Source organism: Dromiciops gliroides, chromosome 1 (genome assembly GCF_019393635.1).
Source record: "Dromiciops gliroides isolate mDroGli1 chromosome 1, mDroGli1.pri, whole genome shotgun sequence".
In the NCBI taxonomy this organism is placed as follows: domain Eukaryota; kingdom Metazoa; phylum Chordata; class Mammalia; order Microbiotheria; family Microbiotheriidae; genus Dromiciops; species Dromiciops gliroides.
Window position 1 is genome coordinate 349,019,057 of NC_057861.1, and position 23,522 is coordinate 349,042,578.

The 23,522-nt window shown below is 36.6% G+C and overlaps 1 protein-coding gene across 2 annotated transcripts in view; it reads left to right on the plus strand.

Moving 5' to 3' along the window:
* Positions 1 to 2,342: 2,342 nt before the first annotated feature.
* Positions 2,343 to 23,522, plus strand: part of ADCY2 (adenylate cyclase 2) — a 544,207-nt gene continuing 523,027 nt past the window's right edge. For both annotated transcript variants that reach the window (XM_043977444.1, XM_043977445.1), the window contains exon 1: positions 2,343 to 3,112. In XM_043977444.1, coding sequence (XP_043833379.1) covers positions 2,867 to 3,112 — 246 coding nt within the window. In that variant the 5' untranslated portion in view covers positions 2,343 to 2,866. The remainder of the gene's footprint in view (positions 3,113 to 23,522) is intronic.

A 23,522-nucleotide genomic window follows, 5' to 3' on the forward strand; every position in this document is an offset into this window, starting at 1 on the left:
TAATCTCTTCACTGGGGTTAAAGGAAGAAAGGAAAGGAGATAGAATTCAATCATTTGGAAAGAATATGGAAGGTCCTAGGGATGTAAGTTAGCAGAGCATTAAACCTAAGATGAATTTTTCATTAAGGGAATGGGGGTAATACCGTCAGCTTGAACGAAAATTGACCTGACAGAAGAGTTTTATTAGCATGACACACTAATTACATTAGTCTTATATGGGATGGCAAAAGCTCCTAGAAGTACCAAAAATCTAAATTCTTCTTATGAAATAATGTCGTTTCTGTTTCTGTCCAAAAAGAAAAGGAAAAAAAAAAACCCTGAGTGCTGTAAATGGATTTTGTACTGTGTAGGAGCTGCTAAGGCTGAAATAAAACCAGGTTAAGTTTTCTTAAGGTGGAGGAAAGAAACATGCTGGGCTGTTTGTGATAGAAATGTGTGAAAGACTAGGAGGATAAAGATGGAAGAACTCATTTCTCTGCTCATGAGAGCAGAAAAGGTAGTGAATGGGCATCTTTCATTAGCAGAGTGATAAATCTTTTGTGTAAAATATAAGTATGAATTTGTCTAATAATAGTTTATGTATATTACCCAATTTCCCCCATCCTCCCTCACATTATTGCACACAGATAAAACATCAACAGGACCCTGGTGTGATATTGATAGTCCAAATGTGATGAGCTCTACACAACTGGATTAGATACTTTGGGAATGGCCACGCCCATCTCTTTTCCAACTGGAAAAAAAATGGGTAGCTGAGCCAAAAGCCAGACAATCACTGGGTTTTGATTTCTGCAATTCCTCAGCTATTAGCTTTCCCTGATATCCCTACATATGAGCTTAACTTCTATGCAATAAAGCTTGTAGTCTTGCTTTCCTCCAAGTAACCAATGAGTCAAATGAAGCCCTTTCTCCTACAATTAAGCAGCCATTTCTGTCAAATGATGCCTAGCAATGCACCGCCCTGGGGAGAGAAATATATAGTGTAATGTTTAGATATCAGAGTCTTATTTATTAAGTACTTTCTGTGTTAGGTTAGGTATTATCAGGGATTTAAAAAAAAATACATCACTGGTCTCTTGCTCTCCAATGAGGAGGGAGAGGTTAGGGTTCTTGCCCTGAGAAGTTTAGTGCTCTACATATAGCTACAAGTTGGGAGTTTATATGTAATGACTGGAAGATAAGTCAAAACATTATATGTGTGCGTGTGTACATACATATATACAGAGAGAGAGAGAGAGAGAGAGAGAGAGAGAGAGAGAGAGAGAGAGAGAGCAAGAGCCAATCTACCAACCACTTTGTCTGACAGAACCCATTACTGCTATGGGAATACGGAGAGGAGAAAGATAATTGTGGATTGTAGTTGTCCAGAAAAGGAATACCTGACAATCCGAAAGAAAAAAAAAAGAGTTTGGGATCTTGGTGGACGGGGGAGGGAGGGTGGAGAGGTAGTGGAAGTGGATTAAATAAAGTCGACATCCAAAGAAATGATTTATTTTGAACGCCAGTGTTCTCTCTGTATGTTCCAATGTCAGCTTTTTGCTTGAAGATGTCTCCAGGGACTCAGACGTTCAGGGGTTTTGTTTTTGTTTTTATTTTCCCCTTCTCCTCATTAGGGCTCTCAGCCTCTTGCCCATCAACGATAAGGTTTATGACTTTTTCAAAAGTGCTTCAGCATTGTGCTTTGAGGTGTGAGTTTCAACGAGCTTTTCCTGTTAGTCTCTTGTTGGTAAAGGCTTCACTGCGAAGACGTGGCACGGGAGCCCTAGGAGTGTAGAACTGGACGCGCCCCATCCTTCGTGTCCAGAACTGATTCCTCCCCACTTCACCATTTCCCTCTGCGTTAAGCAGGCAAGGAACTTGACGGGATCATTAGACCCTTAATAAATGATGCAGCTTTACTCAAATCCTCTGGCGAGGAGAATCTTTCCTAAGGCTGAGATCACCCAACTGTAAATTACGCCCAAAGGAGAAAGCATACAATGGGGCGGGCTGAAGAAAATTTAAAAAAAGATCCCACTTTCCGTTCTATCCCCATTCAGGATCGTGTCTTTTTTCTTTTCCCCAAGAGGAGATGTCAACTCTATTTTCTCCCTCCTTCCCAAGGAATCTTTGCCCCGCACCCCCCAGTCTTGGTGGCCTGTTACACCCAAGTCCAATGATGATAAACTGTCCCAGTGTCCTCTTGAGAGTGAGAAAACCCCCCTTCCCCAACCATTCAAGGGAAGCGTCTCCATAGAAGCACTGCTCTCCCTCCTGCTCCCTTCCCTCCTCCTTTTCATCTCCCTTCTTTCCTCCCAAACACCCCCTCCCCCGACGCTGCCAGGCGCTGACCACACCCCTCGTCCGTTGTCCACTGTCCTCGGGACGGTCCGCTGCCAGTGTGTTGGTGCTGGGGTTTGGCGGCCAGAGGCCCGGGGCTGTCAGACCGCCCATGCGCGGAGGCAGCAGCAGCAGCAGGAGCAGCAGCAGCAGCAGCGGCAGTGGAGGCTGCGGGAGCGCGCAGGGGAAAAGGCAGAAGGGCAGCCCCTCTAATGTAGCTCTCCTCCTCCTCCTACGGCGGTCCTGGTAGCAGCAGTTCGCTGCAGCGGCGACCGCATCTCGCCGTCCCAGAAGCTGCACCATGCTTCTAGCTGCCCAGCCACTGACCAGAGTCGGAAAGTCCCTTGTCCCCTGCCCCTGTGGACAGCGCCTCTAGAGCTGAGAGCTCACTCCCTCTTCCCACACCAATTCTGGGAGGACTTTTCTCTTCTTTTTGGCTTTGACATTTGGGAGCACCCGACAGCGAAGTGGGAAGTGGGCTACAGAAGAAAGGCTGAGGAAGCAGCTGGACTAGTCGGCGCTGGGCTCCGGCCTGAGACTTGCACCAATGTGGCAAGAAGCGATGAGAAGGCGCCGCTATCTGCTGGACAGGGCAGAGGCTGCCGCGAGTGGAAGCGGTAGCGGCTCTGGGTCCGGGGCTGCGGGCTGTGGCGGCCGGCTGCACAAGTCCCGGGACTGGCTCTACGAGTCCTACTACTGTATGAGCCAGCAGCACCCACTCATCGTCTTCCTGTTGCTAATTATCATGGGCGCCTGCCTAGCCCTCCTCTCCGTCTTCTTTGCTTTGGGGCTGGTAAGTCCCTTTCCTGTATTCCCAAACGAGCTTCAGCACCCCAGTCCTCTCCTTTCTTGGGTACTATGACTTTCCCGTCCACTCCCTGCCTCTTTCTCCTTCTGGAGAGCCAACCTCCTGAGTCCAGACAATACCTGGTCGAGCCTTTTGCCACTCAGTCTTGTACGAGCTGCGCGAACATCTTTCCTTCTTTACCTAAATCCCCTCCGCCCTCCCCTTCCTCTCTCGCTCTTTTTCCCTCTGCTCTACTTGAATGTGGATTTCTTTTCCTGGCTCAGGGAAGGGCTTGTGGAAAGAAAAATAAACAAACAAAAAAAGTTATCCTGCAAGGCATTAGACAAAATAAAGTTGCTGAGTTTCCAGGTCTATGGTCAAGGCATCAGGACTTGCTTATTCTGGTGGATTTTATCTCACTATAGGCAAACACCGTTTTCCCATTTAATCTAGTCAATGAGCTTTGAACTTCATAATAGAATGGGCTCAGTCCCAACAAATTATTTGGGCTTGCTTCACTAATTCACTGGCTCCTAGTCTTTTCTATTGGAACGATCAACATTGTCATATTTTGTAATGTAAAAATCATGCCTTCAACATGACTTTAAAAAAAAATCTTAAGGGAAACAGGATTTTAGCATAGAAAGAGAAGGGAAGATTGTGAATTTTTCCTGCTCAAATAATTGGAAATGAACTGATATTCAAAATAAATCATTACACAAGTTTCATGAGAAGCAAGTCCATCCTGTTTACTGTTTGCTTAGTGAACTTTATAAATGTGGCTTTCAGCACTATGGGGAATGTAGTGCCTCAACAGATGATGTCAATTGCCAATTTATGTTTTCAAGCAAAAATCTATATCTCTATACACTTGGATTGAATTAGAAAGGGCGAGTCTGTAGAGGGCAGTAAATTCCTGTCACTGGTTCTTTTTCTTATTTACAATTCAAAGTTTTACTCCATACACGGATAAATATAGGATGTGTTCTAAGGCATTTATTGTTCTAAGACATATGTTTGGTTACTCTGTTATTATTTCTCTTTTTGTCTTTCTTTGTCTCTTTCTCACTTAGTCTCTCTGCCTGCTTCACTTCTTTCTCGCTCTCTTTCTGTGAGTCTCTGTCAGTCTCATACTCTGATCTTTGTCTATCTCTGTTGTTGCATCTGCTTTCTCTATCTCTGTTTCTTTCCATTATAGGTGGTATTTTCTGACTTACTGATTATGTGTGAGGATCTATCTAAGAAAAAGATCCTTCTTATTTAGAGAGAAATGGGGCAAAAGAACGGTTGTTTACTTTTTTTTCATCAGGTGCAATTGAGGGCTTCCTTGGTAGTTGGAAATTTTTTGAACCACCTAGTGATCAGTTTTTTTTTTTTTATATGTTGATGATGCTGAATGTTTACTATAAGAAGGTATTCCTTGGTATTCCTTTTTGTTTGTTTGGAGAAGCAATAAAATCTATTTCATTGTCAAGATATGACACTTTTTGTTTCTTGGACAAGAAAAAGGCAATATGACCATTAAAACATAAGGGAATGGATAAGTTGTATCAGTCCACACGTGTGAGAATGTGATAAAAATCTAAAAAAACAAAAAGGTTGAACAGATTCTTACTGTCTCTCTGCATTGGGCAGTTCCTTGTGATATTCGTTCTCTAGGCTATTTTGGCAAAGTTTTAAGTATCTCTATTCATGGTACATTTATTTCTTCCACTGAGATATTATTCTCTAGTCACAGAACTGGAAAGGACATCAAGTGGTGCTTCATTCTCTTCTTAAAAGACAGTCTTGAAAACCAAGCGGTTATCTGTGTGTGTGTGTCTGTGTGTAATATGTTTTACTGCCTCCAAGGAAGGAAAATCCATAACTTCCTTAGTAACTCAATACATTAAACAGTTCTCACCTTCAGGAAGTTCCTGCTTAAGTCCAGTCCTAAATCCATAATGCTCATTTGTTTGCTTGTAATTGGGAATGGAGATCAGGTGACTATTTATAGCATCCATTTATATGTTTAAAGACAAGTATGAAATTGGGGCTTCTTTTAATCCTGTTCTTTTTCTGAATAAATATTCTAATTATTTTAACCTTTCATCATAGAAACTGCTAAAAGGTCAATCAACATTTTGGGTAGAGAAGTCAAGTCATTTCACTTGATTTGTGGATTGTAGGATCATAGATCTAGAGCTGAGAGGGACCACAGAGGCCATCTAGTTCAAAGTATTCATTTTATAGAGGAGGAAAAAGAGGCCCAGGTGACTTACTAAAAGTCACACAAGCCAGAGACAGGATTTAAATCCTGGTCCTCTCATTCCAGAGCCAGATGTGCTTTCTATTATATCACAAGACAAAATAATTTCTATACATCATGTTTTGTTTTTGCTATTAAACACTTTGCCCCCAAATGTTAGAATGATGGTTTTGACAATTTTTTAAAATCTAAAACCATTAATTCCTAACTTATTTTTTAAAAAGACTTCTGTTGATTCTCCCTTTGGAAGATTTGTAAAGAAATCCTAGAGCCAATGATGAGTAAAATCAGACATGTCAGTATCAGCTTATTTGTTTATGTCTTGGCTCCATTCTATGCCACCCATCACACAAATCCACCTTAGTGATCTCATTTGTTGCAGGAACCTAGGATTAAATCTACTTTGACAAATACGGTTGCTCTTAGGCTACTGAAAGCAGGACCTTGTCTGAATTTTCTAAACTGGATAATGAGATCAGAGAGAAACAACTCTTGAGTGAAAAGACATGCGTTATTTTCTTACACTAAACCCTTTGAAGGTGCTGTGACGCTTATGAGAATTCTGTTACCTTGTGATTTTTTTGTTGTTGTTAAGACGTCATATTAAACCTTAATATAACTCAAAGTCAGATGAAGTCTAGTTGCGGAGTTTCACAAGACAGAAGAGTTTCATTTGAAGTTATGGTGCTTTCATGGGCCTAAGATGATTTCTTTGTAAGACTGAAGCAAAGTTTGTCTTCAGAGACTTCCACCTCAGGATATTGAAATATTTCCTTTGGGATATTGCCCAGATTTCCACCTTAAAACACTTTACTAGAATAGCTTGGCTCTGATGTAATTCAGGAGCTAAGCAGTTCTATTTTTTGCTGCCTGAAATCTTGGACTGATTCCTTATTTTCCCCTGAATGTGTCTGATTTAGATTAACAGACTTTCATCAGGTTTTAGTAGTAAAAAAAAAAGTCTAGCCAATTTATTAATAAATAACTCTACTTTCCTAGAATATTTGATTTGAAGCAGTCCCTCTAGAATGTTTCTAGCACATAATAGCATGTGTGTATGACTCTGCTTGTGATGTAAAATGAAATAGTGAAAGAGAACATAACTTCATCTTAATTTAACATTGTTTTAATTTTGCAGAATTTCAAAATGATTTTACTTTATTTCAATAAGCAGCCCAATTTTGATTTATAAATAATGTGATTAAGACAATTTTCAAATAATTTTAGTTAAAATTTGCAAATAAAATCCTAAAGTGAAAACCATGGTGCTTAATTATAATTTTTCTTGTTCCTCAAAATTAACTTTACAAGTAAGAGAATTTTTGTGCATTGAAAACTATTTCAAAGTTTAAAGTAAAAAGAAGTAATAGTTTGTCCTGAATATTCAAATATATAGACAACTTACTCTTTACAAATTACAGAACATCTTAAATGCAATGATTCAATTAAATTAAATTTTAATTTATTTCTCTGTCTCCTCCCTATTCTCTTTTTCTTACTTTTCTTACTTACTTTGCTTGTAACAATGTGAATGATTTCCCAGAAAACCAAAATCCTTATCTCCACATGTACATATTCAGATCTTTTCTACATAGTTTCAGGATGGGAATATAAGCTTGAAATACTCTTGAAAAAAAGACAAAATACCAATTGGACCCATTTAGACTTGTTTACAAAAAAATAAATTATACTAAGGGGCAGTTTATGTTCCAAGATGAAATTAGAAATATAATTCTCAAGTTGACAAATGACATTATAAACTATACCCTTTTCACAAAGTCATTGATTCTTAGGCACAATAGAATAACATGAGAATACTGAATTATAAAGTCCAAGTAATTCACTAACCTGACCCACCCACACCTTAATACATCATTTCATCTTTCAAATATTTCTTTTTTCCTCTTTATTCTCTAACATATTTATAAGGTTTGGATGCCAGATAATGTCTACCTTCTTTCTTGACATTTGCTTGATGGGATAATTATTAAATCGTATACATATTTACTTTTAATAATTCATTGCTATGATGTGTCTCACATTAGTTTTTTTCAATAGCTGAACTAATTGTATTTTCTTGTTTTTTTTTTATATGAACAATGAAAACTTATTAAAGGTATTGGTAACCCCCAATAATCAAACCTTTAAAGGAACTAATAAGTTCTTTCTCTAACAATCTGGTATATTCTCTTCCAGATGGGCTGTTGTGAGAATGGGGAGATAGAGATTTTTTTTTCAGACTCAAGGTGGGAGAGGAAAGGGAAAGGCAGAGGTATAGATTGGGGTGGTATGCACAAAATTCGCTTATTGAAAAGAGTTTGTGCACAGTTGCTCTGCCCTCATTATTGTTGAGGTATGGAGCCACAGGTATATATTCTGATAAATTCCACTGGGCAGGAGTAGGAGTAGGATTATATTTATTAAGGATACTTCTTTTGTGACATATTTTATACAACTTGGGTGGGGGGAAAGCAGATGTTCTACTAGTTCCAACTGTGTCTCATCCATCTTTTGCCTGAATACTTCAATGATCCCTTTTCATCTAATTGAATATGCCTTCCCTTGACAGAATTTATAACCCTATTGTGTCCCAACATATGATCTTAATGAGTAACTATGGCTGAAAAAAGAAAATTTGTTTTCCTGCTAGCCAACAGTCTGTCGATTCTTTGTCCAGGCCAGTTCTTAGATAACAGTTATCCATGGGTTCCCATAAGCTAGCTGAACCTGCTTGGATTCTCTTGGCATAGCTATTGATAGAATTATCATATATACTACAGAATGAAGAATGAAACTCAAAATTTCTAGTTTGTTGCTTCTTGAAGAGTTAAGAGAATTAGGTAAAACCACTTTGTGGTTTAAAAGATCTTGTTTTAATTAATTTTAGAAATTCTTGTGTTATATAGCATTGGGGCATTAATTGGTCCATAATTGTTTACATGAATTCCATGCCTTCCTCATCTACTTTTTGAAATTTCTGGATTGGACTGTTGTTTACACTAAAAAAATATACCTTGGGGCAGCTAGATGGTGCAGTGGATAGAGCACCGGCCCTGGATTCAGAAGTACCTGAGTTCAAATCCGGCCTCAGACACTTAACACTTACTAGCTGTGTGACCCTGGGCAAGTCACTTAACCCCAATTGCCCCGGAAAAAAACAAAAACAAAATATATATACCTTACAGTTGATTGCTTGTGATGATATAATTTATTCTTTAATTTTGTCTATGTGTGAGGGGGTGTTTGTGTGTGTTTACATATTGGTGCTTGAATGTTTTTAAAATATGGCATATATTTTCCAAATTATGAAAGTTATAGCAATTATCAGTCTACCTTTGGATTGCAGAAGGATTATCTTCAACACTGTGTATATTCCAGTAAGATGTGCCACATTCACCTTATCACAATATTAAGTTAACATTGCTGCAGAGGGGAACATGCATCCTATTTCACTTTCAACATGATTGTGTCCTTGGCATTAATGTGGTTTCATCAATAATTATCAGTGACAGGAAATCCTAGGCTGGAAGTTAACATATTTTTCCTTTATATAATGAAGCTATTCATTATAAAGAGAAAATCACTGCAAGGTAGGTTTGTGTTGTCCCACATCCTAGGAGATTCAGTTACTGAAATGCAAAATAAAAACATACAATTACCCCCAAGCATTCAAGAGCAGTGACCAATTCAAATTCATCTTTGTAACTTTTAATGTCTAGTATAGTGTACTGCAGCATATAGTAGTTTATTTGTGAATATTTATCAAATGCTATGAATAAGATAGTTTTACAGAATTGATCCTAAAGGCATTATATTGCCATTGATGTTTCTTTCATTCCAAATTTTCTCATCAGTTCTCTGCAAATCCAAATCTTCTTTCTCTGCAAAAATCAAATCCCTACTCCTGAAAAGTCTACAAACCACTTGAACACATTGTTTTTCCTTTCATATGAATTCCTACAGGATTATTAATTACCATCTAATACATTTAGCACTTCAGAGGACTTCAGAAGTCATCTTCTCTAACTCATTCATTTTATGTAAGGAAACAGTTCCAGAGAGTTTAAGTAACTTCCCCGAGGTCACAGAGATAGAAAGATGTAAGAGTTTATATTTGAATTCAGAGTTCAACTGAGTTCCAGAGAAATGAAGTAACTTCCCCAGCATTACAAACAGAAAGAGGGTAGAACTTAGATTTGAACATAAGTCCACTGACTATTATATTATTTTCCATGCTTCTTTTCATATGATACATTTTAACTGCAACTGAGGCTTTGTCCAGGGGTGCTGAAATTTAGGAGATAGACACATATATACACACATACATAAATACACAGAATTTAGGGGATATGTATGTCTCTGTGTTTATAGGTATGTGTGTATATATGTATACACATATACATGTATGTACACATGTATATACATATACATATATGTGTATGTATAATATATATACACTCCTTCAGTAGAAACAATTGAACTTAATACCTAGTTAGCAAGAATAATTAGTTTAAATTATTCAACGAAATGGGCTTCCCAATCCTGCAAGCTGTTTTCTAGTTCAGTTCCTTAACAAGCTGGACTTGCTCTAGAGTGGTAGCCTAGGTGAGTTTTTCCTATAAGTAGTATTTCAGGGTCTTCTGGGATATACTGCCCCTCCAAGTCACCATACCCCAATATGCCCCACTTCTTTCAGGAGGTCTTATGTTCTGAAATCTGATGGCCCTCTGAAATATCTCTGTTATTCCATCTACTAATCCCTATTTGTTTCTGTTTGCCCTAAAGACTAGAAGTACTAGATACTGTAGTGCTCATAATTATATTCTATCTGAAATTACTAGAATTATTTTATGGGTGGTATTCTTGCTTCTGACCTAGATTATAAGCATTTGAGAACAAATGTTCTGTCCAATACTCTCTTGTATCTTCAGTAACAAATAGCACAATTTTGGAAACATAGTAGATAATCATCAAAAAATTATTAATTGATTGATTGTAAGATTTCTTTAATTAAAATCCCAGCACCAATCAATTCTACTAGAGAAGAGGCAATTCATAAAGCTATGTGATTTGGTCTACAAAATGATAGTTATTTAACTAATTTTAGGGTGTAGAGAATGGAAAATAGAGTTATTCTGCTGCTTGTATAATAAATGTTTATGATTTTCTTGGAATAAAAAATTAAACTTCTCCACCAATGCAATTTGGAAACTATCCTCCAACTCCTAGATTTTGATTGCTGACTAGGGCCTGGAAGGTAAATGACTTTCTTCGCCACACTTCCAGTATGAGTCAAAGGCAGGATTCAAACCCAGCTTTTGCATTCTTCAAGATTTCATCATATATTCCATGTTGCCCCTTTGGCCTAGACCAATTATGGCTCTTTAATAAAATGAACCTTCTGTTTCCTAATAAAACAACATCATTCTTATTCTCAAAAATATTTTTAATTTCACCAATGAGAGGACTTACTCCTTCCAGCAACACAGTACAATCCCCCCACATCTTAGAAAGATGGTTTCATGAGTTTCTGAGGCCAAAAAATAACCTTGTAATGGTTAGCCTCTTGGTGATAAATAGCCCTATTTGCTCAGCAGAATCTAGTTCAACAGATATAAAGTCTCACTATGTTCTCATGGAAAGCTTTTCCAGCTCAAATTGTCACAGCTTATGCTTCACTGATAGAATGTTCAAGAACCCAGAATAACAAGCCAGAACACTATAATGAAACATAGGACTTTAATAGAGAAAAGAAAAGGAAATAAGCATTAAAACTTCTACTATATGCCCTGTACTGTGTAAAGAATTAATTGTTATTTGAGGTTTTTATGCCTCGGCAAGCACTGGCCTGGGGTTCCGCAAACCCCGGGGTGCTCCACCCACTGGTTGTAGCAGTTGCCATGGCACTGGCACCTCACGTCATCACCACTCTGCTACCCCTACATGGGCCTGGCAAAATTATAATGATTGGAAGCCTAGTGAGGGCAGTCATGTGACTGTCAGAGCAGCCATCCCATTGGCTGGGACTGTGTGGGGTTTTTCTGGGATTGGGGGAGGAGAATTGGGCATTCTAGCTGGACGCTGAAGGAGTGGAGTTCGGTTGTGTATTCTTAGCTGATTCCTGGGAGGTGGTATCTTTACAGGTTGTATAATTTCCCTTTCCCCATTTTATTTCCTTTCCCTTGATCTTACTGATCCTGTTTGTGTTGTTTTGTTTTGTTTTTTCAAGTTGTTCTTGTTAAAATAAATCCTGTTCTGTTTTGAGGGAGGCTGCCTGTCTCCTTCCTTGCCCCAATATTGCGGCAAGCCACTTAGCTAGCACTCCCCAATTAAAAAATGGTCCCCACAACTGTGATAAGTACTTTACACATATTATCTAATTTAATCCTCACAATAGCTCTGGGAGGTACATGCTTTTATTATTTTCTTTTGACAGTTAGTTGAGAAAACTGAGGCGGTGGATGTTAAATGACTTTCTCAGGATCACAAAGCTAGTAAGTCTGAGGTCATATTTGAACTCGGATCAGATTAAGGATGTTATGGATAGTTGAAACTGAGAAATTCATTGTTTTAAAATTTTTACCTATCCAAGCTTCTTCCCAAACTGTTAACAAAGAGTAAAATTAATTGATGGAGGTTTGTTTCTTCTAGAGAGGAATATTGCATATCATTTGAAGTCAGTGCCAACAATTAAGGAAGAAAAGCAAGAGGTTAAGGTTACTTCACAAACTGGATAATCCCTCTCTGAAAAATCAAATATTGACTGTTTATTTAAGAATTTCCAATTTTATCTTAGTTGAATTAGGCATATTTTGGCCCTAGTATTCCTCAAATCTATTACCATAAGATAATTTTATGCAACTTGACTAAAAATAAGTAGATCTTTTTTATCTGCAGTTTCTTAGTTAAGAATTTAAAAGTCAAACAACTGGTAATGTTGGATTTAAGAAAGAATTATTTTTCAGCATACCACCTGCCTGCTACTTGCACTAATCCAAACTATGTCCAAACTTTTGCTGGCAATGCTATCATGATTGAATAAGAACATACTCAAATCACAACGGGTAGAATGAAAGTGGTGCTTCAGGAATATTGTTCTATTGGTGTGAAAATAATATTTTCACACTTTCTTGTTACTTTTCCTTAATTTCATGTTACTTCAAGGAAATCTCAGATGAGAGAGAGATGTATTCTGTGGCTATACTTGTTAGCAGAGGTTCAAGGAGTCATTAGGAGCACTTTTTCTAGCTGTTGCTTCATGGAAATCCTGACTCTGTATGCATAGAGTAAGGAAGGAAGCTGGGAGCCAGACAGTAGTGAGACTCTTGGAGATTGCAACAGAGATGAATTTTGTCACTAGTACTAGAAGCAATAGGCTACATCTTTCTTCCTTTCTCCTAGGTCTTCCTACCCCAAGTCTAACTCACCTTTTGGGGTCTTTCAGAGGGTTTGTGGATGAAGAGGAGCAGCAGGAAGGAATAAGGGAGGAGGGGGAGATTGTCTACTGACAGACAGAATTTTTCTTACTATTTTCTAAGCTCTGAGGTGATTTCATTGTCTGAAGGTAGAGGAGACTACCCAGAGTGTATATCAACCAACAAACACATAGTAAACAATGACGTGGAAGTAGTCACATGGGCCAAGATTGCCTCAGCCTTTTGCAACTAGGAAGGTTGAGGGGACACATGCTGAGTTCATTACTTATTTTAGCAGTTCGATCATATTTAAATTCTGCCTGTTACATCAATGTGAGTTTCTTTATTGACTTTCTTTATTATTCTCTCCTAACTTATTTCATTGAACTAAAATTGTCACCTTTAAAAGCCATGAAGATTATAACAAGAGATGTTTAGTTACAGATCCAGAATTCCCTTTAAAAGAGTAGGGCATATAAAACAGGATAATTTACTTTAAAGTCATGCATATTCAAGATTACTAATGCAAGGAGGCAAAAAAAGCTCTTGATTTTCACTTAACACATTTAATAAAGGGAAAAAATCTACTGAGTTACAAACTAAAGTATTACACTAATCCATAAAAGAATCCCCCTTTTACATTGATCTCCCAGCATCCTAACCATTTATAGACCAGGTAGACTGATCTTTAAAGTTACTTAGTTTGGTTCCTTGAAAGAAATGACAAATCGGTGTTCATCATACCATGGGTACATGGTTACAAGGAACTGGAGGGAAAACTAAAACTTATTTTTCATCAGCCAGGTATGTTTTTTGCATGTTACAGATAGAATTAACTTAAGGGTGATTCAGAGCTCAAAAGTCCTGTGTTTCATTTCTGTGTTCTTGCCCCAAAGGAATATGTTCTTTTAAAAAAAAATAAAAATTCATGTGCCATTAACAAAACTACAGACATCAATTAAAGGGGAAAAATGAAATGCTCCAATCTATCAATGAACTGTAGATATTATAAATTAAATAGAAAATGATAGACTAAATGCATTATTAGAATCCAAATGAATGATCAGGGATTGCAGAAGCCATCCAGCCTGAGAATGAAATGCAAATAAATTAACATGTAAAGAGTAGCACTGTGGCCAAGAGGTCAATTAGTAGATAACATGGGGTTGAGTTTTTAGTGTCACTCTCTTATTCATTTACTACAAACCAGAGTGTGACCTTTTTGTGTGTCTTTTGCCATAAAATGTGGAGAACAAAACTGAAGTAGTATCCCAGCAGTTGGAATGAAGGAACATCCTATAGAAGAGAAGCTGGGCTATTATTTTCAATTCCATTTAACTTATCAATGAGCACTTATAAAACCCTGACTCTATGCAAAATTCTAAAAGCACAGTGTTAGGAAAGGAATCAGAGGCCAGAGACAGTGAACAGGCTTTTTTATGAATCTTTTCTGATACAGTAATCAGAAAGAGATAGAAACATTAGCTAAGACATGGTCTCCACTCCTAAAACTTACAGACTAGTAGAGGAATATACATACATACACAAATACATGCATACATACATGCACATACATACATAGTGTATATACTTGTGTATATATGTATGTGACCATATCTATGTATCTGCAAACATATGTATGTGCATGTGTGTATACCACAGATATGTACAAACTAAGAGCTATTTGCTGACAAAGAATGATAATTAAAGTACTTTGAAAAATACAGAGGGCTGTATGATTACCAAATTGTGACAAAACTTTTCCTATATATATCAAATATCTGGAAACAAGTTGTTTCTTCAAAAACCAATATTTTCATTTCTATCATTCTTCCTGCTCTTGACAGCTCAGGGTCACAACAAACCATGACTTGAGTGTAGCATACACATTTCAGAAACAAAATATAGGTCACAGTTAAAGATTGATTGTTACAATTCCAGGAAGACCTTCAAAATTATTTGAGGTAAGCAAGAAATGAGAAAGGTAATTATTGAGAATATAAAAATAATCCTCATTCTGATAGAGTAAAAAAGTCTTTGGGGAAAATTTTTAAGAAAAGAGGCCAAAGGAAAAGAGGGATAGATGGAGAAGAGATTACAGACACCGAGAAGGCAGGAAAACAGTTATGGGAGAAGGAGAATGAAGAGCAGAAAAAAGGGGGAGAGGAGCAAATGGAATGGGAAGGAGATAGAAAGATGAGGTTTTAGCTTTTCCAAATATTTCACAGGATAATGTATGATTGAATACATACATGTTATGGTATTTATACATTTTAATCCACCTAGTGAGTTATCTAGGACATTAATTTTTGTTTATGTATTGTAATACATTTTCCAAAAATCTCTCAAAGTGCTTTTACAATTCCCAGGCTCATCGTAGGCATATAAAAATATATTTGTTGAATTGAATCTTAGAGAGTTCCTTGATCTTTGGATAGAAATTAATCTGAGAAATTGTATAAATAATATGAGGTGAGACTACATTAATTGACTTAGTCTATCTTACTTGAAGTCTTTATCATTTATCAGTGCTTGAAATATGGCAAAATATGGTACGATTCTGGTTTTCAGGAATAAAACTACTTTATTTTTATTCCCCCTTTCCTACTATAAGGGGAATTTGTTAAAAAGCCAGCACAGCATAGATAAAACAATTAGATAAAGTATGAAAATTACAACACACATTCTCATCTTGGTTTTACTGACCTACCCAAAGCTTTGAACTTTCACTGTACTTAGCCCAAGTGATGACACTTTTCTAAATAAGCATGAAGGTGAATTTCTTGTCATCAAAAATATCTACATCTATAAAAATAAATTTTGAGAAATGTCCATCTTTGTACCACCTCATTTGTTACACCATAGGTGCTATCTATTCCAAGTCCTGTAGTGGAAGCAACATACCAACAACAACAACAAAGGACAAATCCAAAATTGTAGATAAAGTAATACTTCCAAATAGCAGATAGGTGGTACAGTGGATATAGAGTGTCATGCCTGGAGTCAGAAAGTCTCATCTTTCTGAGTTCATATCCAGCCTCAGACACTTACTGACTGTGTGATCCTGAGCAAGTCACTTAACCCTGTTTGCCTCCATTTCCTCATCTGTAAAATGAGCCAGAGAAGGAAACTACTCTAGTATCTCATCCAAGAAAACCCAAAAATGGGATCACAAAGAGTTGCACATAACTGAAATGACTGAATAACAATAGGAATACTGATATAGCAAGAAAAGGATAGCTTTAGCAGAAAGTTTCTATCCTTACCAAAACCATGATAAGCTCATTATTGAAAGGCTGATTGAGTTTGAAATTAGATTGCAAGTTCCTTGAGGTCCATTGGAATGACTTTTGTAGTTACAGACCAAGAATAACAGGATTTGAAGAAGAATTTATTTTCAATATACATGTATGTATAGTCATGTAAACATATATATGTATTATTATTCAGATAGGCTATCAATTATATACTAAAATAATTGTGTTGTAGTTTCTGTTTTAGATGGCATTAGGGAAGCAAAGAAAAGGATAGGGAAATAAATTTATAAAGCTCTTACTATGTGCCAGGCTTTATGTTAAACTCTTTACAAATATTGTTTTATTTGATCCTTGCAACAGCCCTGTGAGGTTAATGCTTAATATCATCTCCATTTTACTGTTGAGAAAATTAAAGCAGATAGAGGTTTAGGGACTTCCCCAGGATCACACAACTGGTAAGTGTCTGAGGCTGGATTTCACCTCAGGACTTCCTGACTTCAGGCTCAGCAACAACTAGGTTCATTAGATTTTTTTATATTTACATAAATATTCAGATGTATAGAGGAAGGATGGTTGGATAGATGGATGATGCACAACTATAGAGCAAAATAAATAAATAAATAAGAATAAGATTCCATAATAAAGAAGTTGTGGAACAGAAAATCCATTCACAAGAATTTATTAAGCACCTATCATGTGCCAGTGTTCTGCTAGGTACTGCTGATACAAAATCAATAATGAAGCAATCCCTGCTATTAAGGAACTTATATTCTCTAGGGGGAAATAGCATAGCCATATAGTGGGTACAAATATTTGCATATGTAGATCATGGCCTGAAACTAATCTCCCAATCCCTACTTTTACTGGCAGGCTAAGCATGGCTGCTGCATCTGCAGCCCAGAGCCCTATGGGATAATCCTGAAGTGTTTGGGAAATTGTTTTTCTAAAGCTTCATACCTCAGGAATCTCTATCAGTATTCTTCCCTCCATGATTATTGGTTGATATTAGTCACACAAATTTATGAGCTTTTAGTAAGAGGTATAACCTAAGGCATTGTACTTAGAAGGATTGGTACTACTCCCACTCCCAAGTTCATGCCACACTCTCCCACTAATATATTATGTATAGATATTTACATGTATGTCATATCTATATATCTTTATAGATAGTCTTTTGAGGAATTTGAGGCAGGTAGAAGCTATAGAACTCACAGTTAGACACCAAGAATTGGAGGACTAGAGAAATAACTTATTTTAAATCTATCTATCTCTCTATTTACTTGTCCAGATATTCCATTAATATTTATATATTAAAATATACATATTAATGTATGTATTACATACATATATACTGAGAGAAAGGGAGAAAGAGAATCCATGTGAAATGGTTTAACACTTAGAAATAATATGTAGCAGAACTGATGCTGAGTGAGATGAGCAGAACCAAGAGAACATTGTACACAGTATCAACAATATTGTGTATTGATCAAGTGTGATATACTTGATTCTTCTCAGCAATACAATGGTCCAAGATAGTTCCAGGGGACTCATGATGGAAAAGGCTCTCCAAATCCAGAAAAAAAAAGGAACTGTGGAGTCTGGATGCAGATTGAACCATATTATCTCTCTATATTTTTTTTGTCTTTCTTTTTTTGAGGTTTTTCCTTTTTGCTCTGATTCTTTTTCTTTTTCTTTTTTTTTTTTGGTGAGGCAATTGGGGTTAAGTGACTTGCCTAGGGTCACACAGCTAGTAAGTGTCAAGTGTCTGAGGCTGGATTTGAACTCAGGTCCTCCTGAATCCAGGGCCGGTGCTCTATCCACTGCACCACCTAGCTGTCCCTAGTTCTGATTCTTCTTGCACAGCATGACTAATGCAGAAATATGTTTAATGTCATTGTACATATACAACCTATATTGGATTGCTGTCTGTCTTGGGGAAGGGGAAGGGAGGAAGAAAAAATTGAAACTAGAAATTTTATAAAAAACAAATATTGCAAACTATTTCTACATGTAACTGGAAAATAATAAAATACTTTTATGGAAAAAAAGAAATAATATGTAGCAATGGGGTAATCCATCCCCAGTTTCTGGAAATTTTTTTTTCTGTTTTTCCTTGGATACTTACAAAGTTCTGCAAAAGGTATTGTGGAGCTTTCTCCTAAATTACTTGTAGAGTAATTCCCCTAAATTACTCTGCTTTCCTCATAGCATTCAGTCTGTCATTTCCAAAAATGCAAACATCACCACCAGCTGCTGCTGTCTCATAGAAACTACTGGGATGCCAATGAAAAAGTAAAAAGAAAAACTTCTGGTCTTCCAAAGTTCACAAGATCCTCTCCTGGTCAAGTGGTAGGGGACACTGAGGCTGAGAAACTTCCCTCTGCTCCTCATATACACATTGAGTTCAGTACTGGTCTGCTATTTTATAGAAGATCCATATAATGTGACCAAGTCCCTTATCCCATCCAAAAAGAATTCATATTCCCCTTAATTGAAATGTCTAGGCCTTGTTCACACAACGAGAGTTTGAAACTGGTTGATTTAGTCAGTTGAGCTTTTTCCCATCTGGTAAAATATCATGGGAAAATAGGATAGGGTGATTGAATCAAATTACCCCAGCTCTTACAAAAGGTACATACAAGAAAAAGAAAAGAAAACACAGGCCAAAGGCAGGGAAAAAAGAGGAACCACAATCTTCCAATTGGATGAAAAATGGTTCATGGAATTCTACTTAAGCTAATCTTTGGACTTAGCTAAGGATTCAAAGAAATGTAGGTGATTCCAAGCACAGAGGACAGGCTTTCCAATGGTATGAAGACAGATCATTAAATACCATGTGTGAAGAACAGAAAACTAAGCCAGTTTTCATGGGAAATAGAGTGCATGAACGGGAGTAATGTAGAAATCTGTAAGCACAAATTGAAGCCAGGTTATGAACAGTTTAAAAAGCTGAAAATAAGAATATAGTATTTGTATCTCCAGAACCTAGCACCCCTTTGCACATAATAAGCACTTAACTCCATGTTGAATGATTGATTAGTTGTCCAACTAAAAATGGTTATATTATATAATCTTGTATATTTATTTTAATAGTCATCTATATTCCAAATAGCTATATCTGTTTTTAAGAAGAGATTTAGCAGACTCTAATTACTTTCTGCAAAGCCTATCACCATATGATAGAGAGATCTGTTAAACCTTAGATTTCAGAGGAACTTTGGATCTTAACATTTCGTTGAAGATCTACTGAAACAACACTCCCCTCCCTTTCCTTTAATTTTTTTTTAAATTATAAAATCTTAAAGAGAGTTCAACTAATGCCAAAGGCCATTTGGGTTTATTTTGCTAGAACAAGCTGATAAAATGTTTGTGGCCCAGTTTTTAACTGTCACAAATAGGCTAAAGGCAAATTACCATTGTGGCACAAAAAAGAACATGAAGAACTAAGGACCAAAGAGATGTATGAAAGCAGACTGTCCCCTAAAATTCTGGAGAGCAACCTTTTGTTTATGTCAAAGTAATTAATTAAAATATTTTTATCCCAAAGGATAATTTTGTAAAACACAAATGCTCTATTCAATACCATCTAAATGTAGGTTCATATTATTTACAAGAAAATGCAAAAGTGAATATGGTTAGGGATGAAGAGGTAGGTAAAAAAGATAGCTTTGTGGAAAGGTCACAAAGAATGACTTGCCACCTAAAATAAAAGAGTTGTCATACAATGAGTGAAAATGGTGAGGTTTTAATTGCCCTAGCAATTAGGAGGAATACAACATTAGCAGAAAAAGCATTTGGAAAGGAAACAATTAAATGCTGAATTGAAAAGAACTATCCAGAGAGACCAATGCATTAGAGGTACCATGCAAGCAATTTCATTGCTTTTGATGCTTTTTAATACATTTATTTTAGAGTGCAGTGTGTTCAAAGACTAACCCTTCTTCTCTTCTATGGAATATGAGAAAAAATCTTTGAAAAGTTTTTGACTATTTTAGTATCTGTCAATTTCAGAATTATCCATTTTTTTGCCCTAACATTTTAAAATCGAGCACTATTACCAAAGACTATTTAGGAGAAAACACTAATTTTTAAAATGTATTCTTCCATGTTAGCAGGGCTTTATTCCTTTTCCTGTTCTTTTTGAACTGTAAGGGAGAGGGATTTGAGAATTTTGCCCTTCCATGTTTATGGAAATGCCCTCAGTTAATTCTCTTACCCTTAAGAAAAGCACATAATTGAAATAGTTATATCCAGGAAGGAGAGAGACAGAAAGACAGAGAGAGACAGAGACAGAGACAGAGACAGAGACAGAGACAGAGAAAGAGAGAGGCAGGCAGATGGACAGACAGACAGAGAATGGCAAAGTGTCAGAGACAGAGAGACAGAGATAGAAAAAGAGAGCCAGCATAAATAGAACTCTTTGAACTACTTAATGAATACGCAACTGTATTTTCTTTGTGGCATCTTTAAAAGTTACTGATGCATTGAAAAGCCCTTTCAAAATTATAGTTCAAAAGGAAAATGTGGTCTTGGTTAAGGACTGCTTCCCCCGCCTTTTCTTGGAGTCCTTCAGTACTCCATTTGTTCACAGTGACCAAGACTGACAAAGAGATGACCATATCAAATGATGGAGTCTTACAGCTGAAAGAGACTTCAGTGGTTATGTAGTTGCAGCCTTGTCTGATAAAGAGTGTGATGGAGTGTGCCCTATGTGCCATATCTGACAAATGGGCACCCAGCTTTTGTTTTAAGACATCCAGTGAGACGGCAGCATGGTACAATTGAAAGAGCTCAGGTCCTGAAATTAAAGGACCTCACTTCAAGTCCCTAAACTCTACTGCTTACTATGCGTTTTACCTTAGGCAAGTCATTAAAGCTCTATGGACCTCAGTTTCCTCACATGAAAAATGAAAATGTTGACTTTGGCAGCTTCTGAGATGGCTTCTCAGCTTTAGATCCAGGATCCAATGTATCTTCTAAGGTATCCTATTAGATGATCAGGTGGCTCCAATTCTTAAGTTTTTCCTTCAGCTGTACATACTTTTCAAGCAACTTTCATTTTATCATATTTCAAAACAATAAGGAAGTTTAGAAAGTATCTTCTCCTTCTACAGATGAGATCACTGCAACCCAAAGAGGTGAAGTTTGCTTGAGATCATAAAATGAGGTAGTGACTTACCTGGGACTCAAATTTAGCTTTACTTACTCTCTATCCAGTGGTCTTACTCTTATTCAGGCTGCTTCATAGAAGTCTAAAGAATCTTTTTCTTCTTTTTTCAAATAAAAGTTTCCTCTAGTTTTCATTGTTTCTTTAGTTTTCATAATCAAAATTTTAGCATAAACTTCATATTATTTGCCCAGGAATTACATTTGAGATAATTTTCTCCACTTTGAAAAAAAGCAATGGAAACAAGAGAATGATTCTCCTTATCATTTGACTATGTTCTTCAGTCATTTCATGAACCCATTTGGGATTTTCTTGGCAAAGAGAGTGGAGTGGTTTGCCATTTCCTTCTCCCCCTCATATTACAGAGCAGGAAACTGAGGCAAACAGGGTCACACAGCTAGTTAAGTGTTTGTGGTCAGATTTAAACTCAGGTCTTCCTGACTCTAGGCTTGGCATTCTATGCACTTAATCACCTAGCTGCCCCATATTTGACTCTATAGAAGCTACTATTACTGCTTTAAGTGTCTCAATTGGTAAGTTTGCCATTTGATGAAATCATCTGCTTGGTACAACCACAAATTTAAATTGAGGTCACTGTGAGCAATAGTTACATACCTTCGAAAGGTGCTCTGTTTTGATTAATGGGTAATGGTAGCAACAAAGTATGAATATAGGGTGGAAATATTGAAATCATGCTAAAGGTACTAAGTTGTTTTTTCTTTAATTATAAAAATCCAACAAGCATATAGGTAATGATATAAGGAGGTATTAGTGCTAAGGAGAGGTAGAATAATAATACAATATACTACAGTACAATGTGATATAATAATCTTGTATAATAAACATATAAGAATGTACAGTATATGGAATGCTACTAAGGCACTTTGAGAGTTACAAAGTTTTGGTAAAAATAGTCTCTCTCATCAAGAGCTCATAGTCTATTGGTGAATAAAGCATGAATACCTCTAGCTATAAGGTACAGAAGTACTTAACAATAACAACAATAACAGCTAATGTTTATATACTGCTTTGAGGTTTGCAAAATGCTTTGTATACATTATTTCATTTGATCTCACAACTGCCTTTTGTAATAGGTGCTATTATTATCCTCATTTTATAAATGAGGAAATTGAGGAAGACGGAGGTTGAGTGAATTGTCTAGCATCACACAGCTAGTAAGCGTCTGAGATGAGATTTGAGCTCAGGTCTTCATTACTTCAAGTATAACACTCCATCTACTGAGTCACCTACTTGCTTACACAATAAGTGAATTATATTGTTAAAAAAGTACAATAGCAGCAGCAAAGATATCTGAGGAGGAAGTTCCTCACTGATTTAGGAATAGGAAGTGGTTCTGGAATGAAATGGTATTTAGCAAGTTTTAGATTATGGTAGGAATTTGACAAGAAAAGGGCATTTTGAGTATACAGAGTAGATGGATGCATTTGTTGGAGCACTCAGTGTACAGAGAAGGTTAATCTAGGGTTTATGGTGGACCTATGTTGTCAAGTAAAGGAATTTGAACATTAGCTGGCAGTTGATAGGATAGACCTGAAAAAAAAATAGCAGTGGACAACATGACCAGATCTATATAGGAATAATATTTTCTGGCAGTGACAATGAGTATAAATTGGACAAAGGTGAGAGCAAGGATAGCACCTTGGGAAACTTCCACATTAAGGGGTTACAAAAAGCTGAGGAATCAATGAAAACAATGATGAACTAGTGAAATGGCGGCAAGGGGAAGGAACAGCACCAGTGTACTATACCAAAAAGAGCACTGAATATGAAATCTAAGAACAGGGGTTGAAATCCAGCATTATTGCTTGCTCTGTGTATTTGGGGCAAGTGAATTTTACTTTCCAGGATTTAGTTTTCTATAAGTGATGATATTGGAAGAGATGAGCATTAAGGTTTTTCCTACATGCAAATCCTATGATCTTAAGAGGTAGGAAAACAATTAAGATCTATATTAATTTAATAAATATTAATCAATACACTGTGCCAGACACTGGTAGACTTCAAAAATAATGAAATAAAGTAAGGATGGTACTGATGAATCCTAATTTTAATCCTTTAATATTCACTTAACTAAAAAGAATTTACTAGTACTAATGAAATGAATGATACACTATTTAGAAAAGCAATAAAGTATGTTGCCTAATACACCTATAACATTACCATAATACTAATTCACCAATCTGATATTCTTCTTAATGTTAAAAGTCTTAAGGATTAAAAGGAAGAAAAGTGAACAGACATTTATTTAGTGCCTACTATGTGCCATGCTCTGTGCTTTACAAGTATAGTCTTATTTGATTCTCACAAC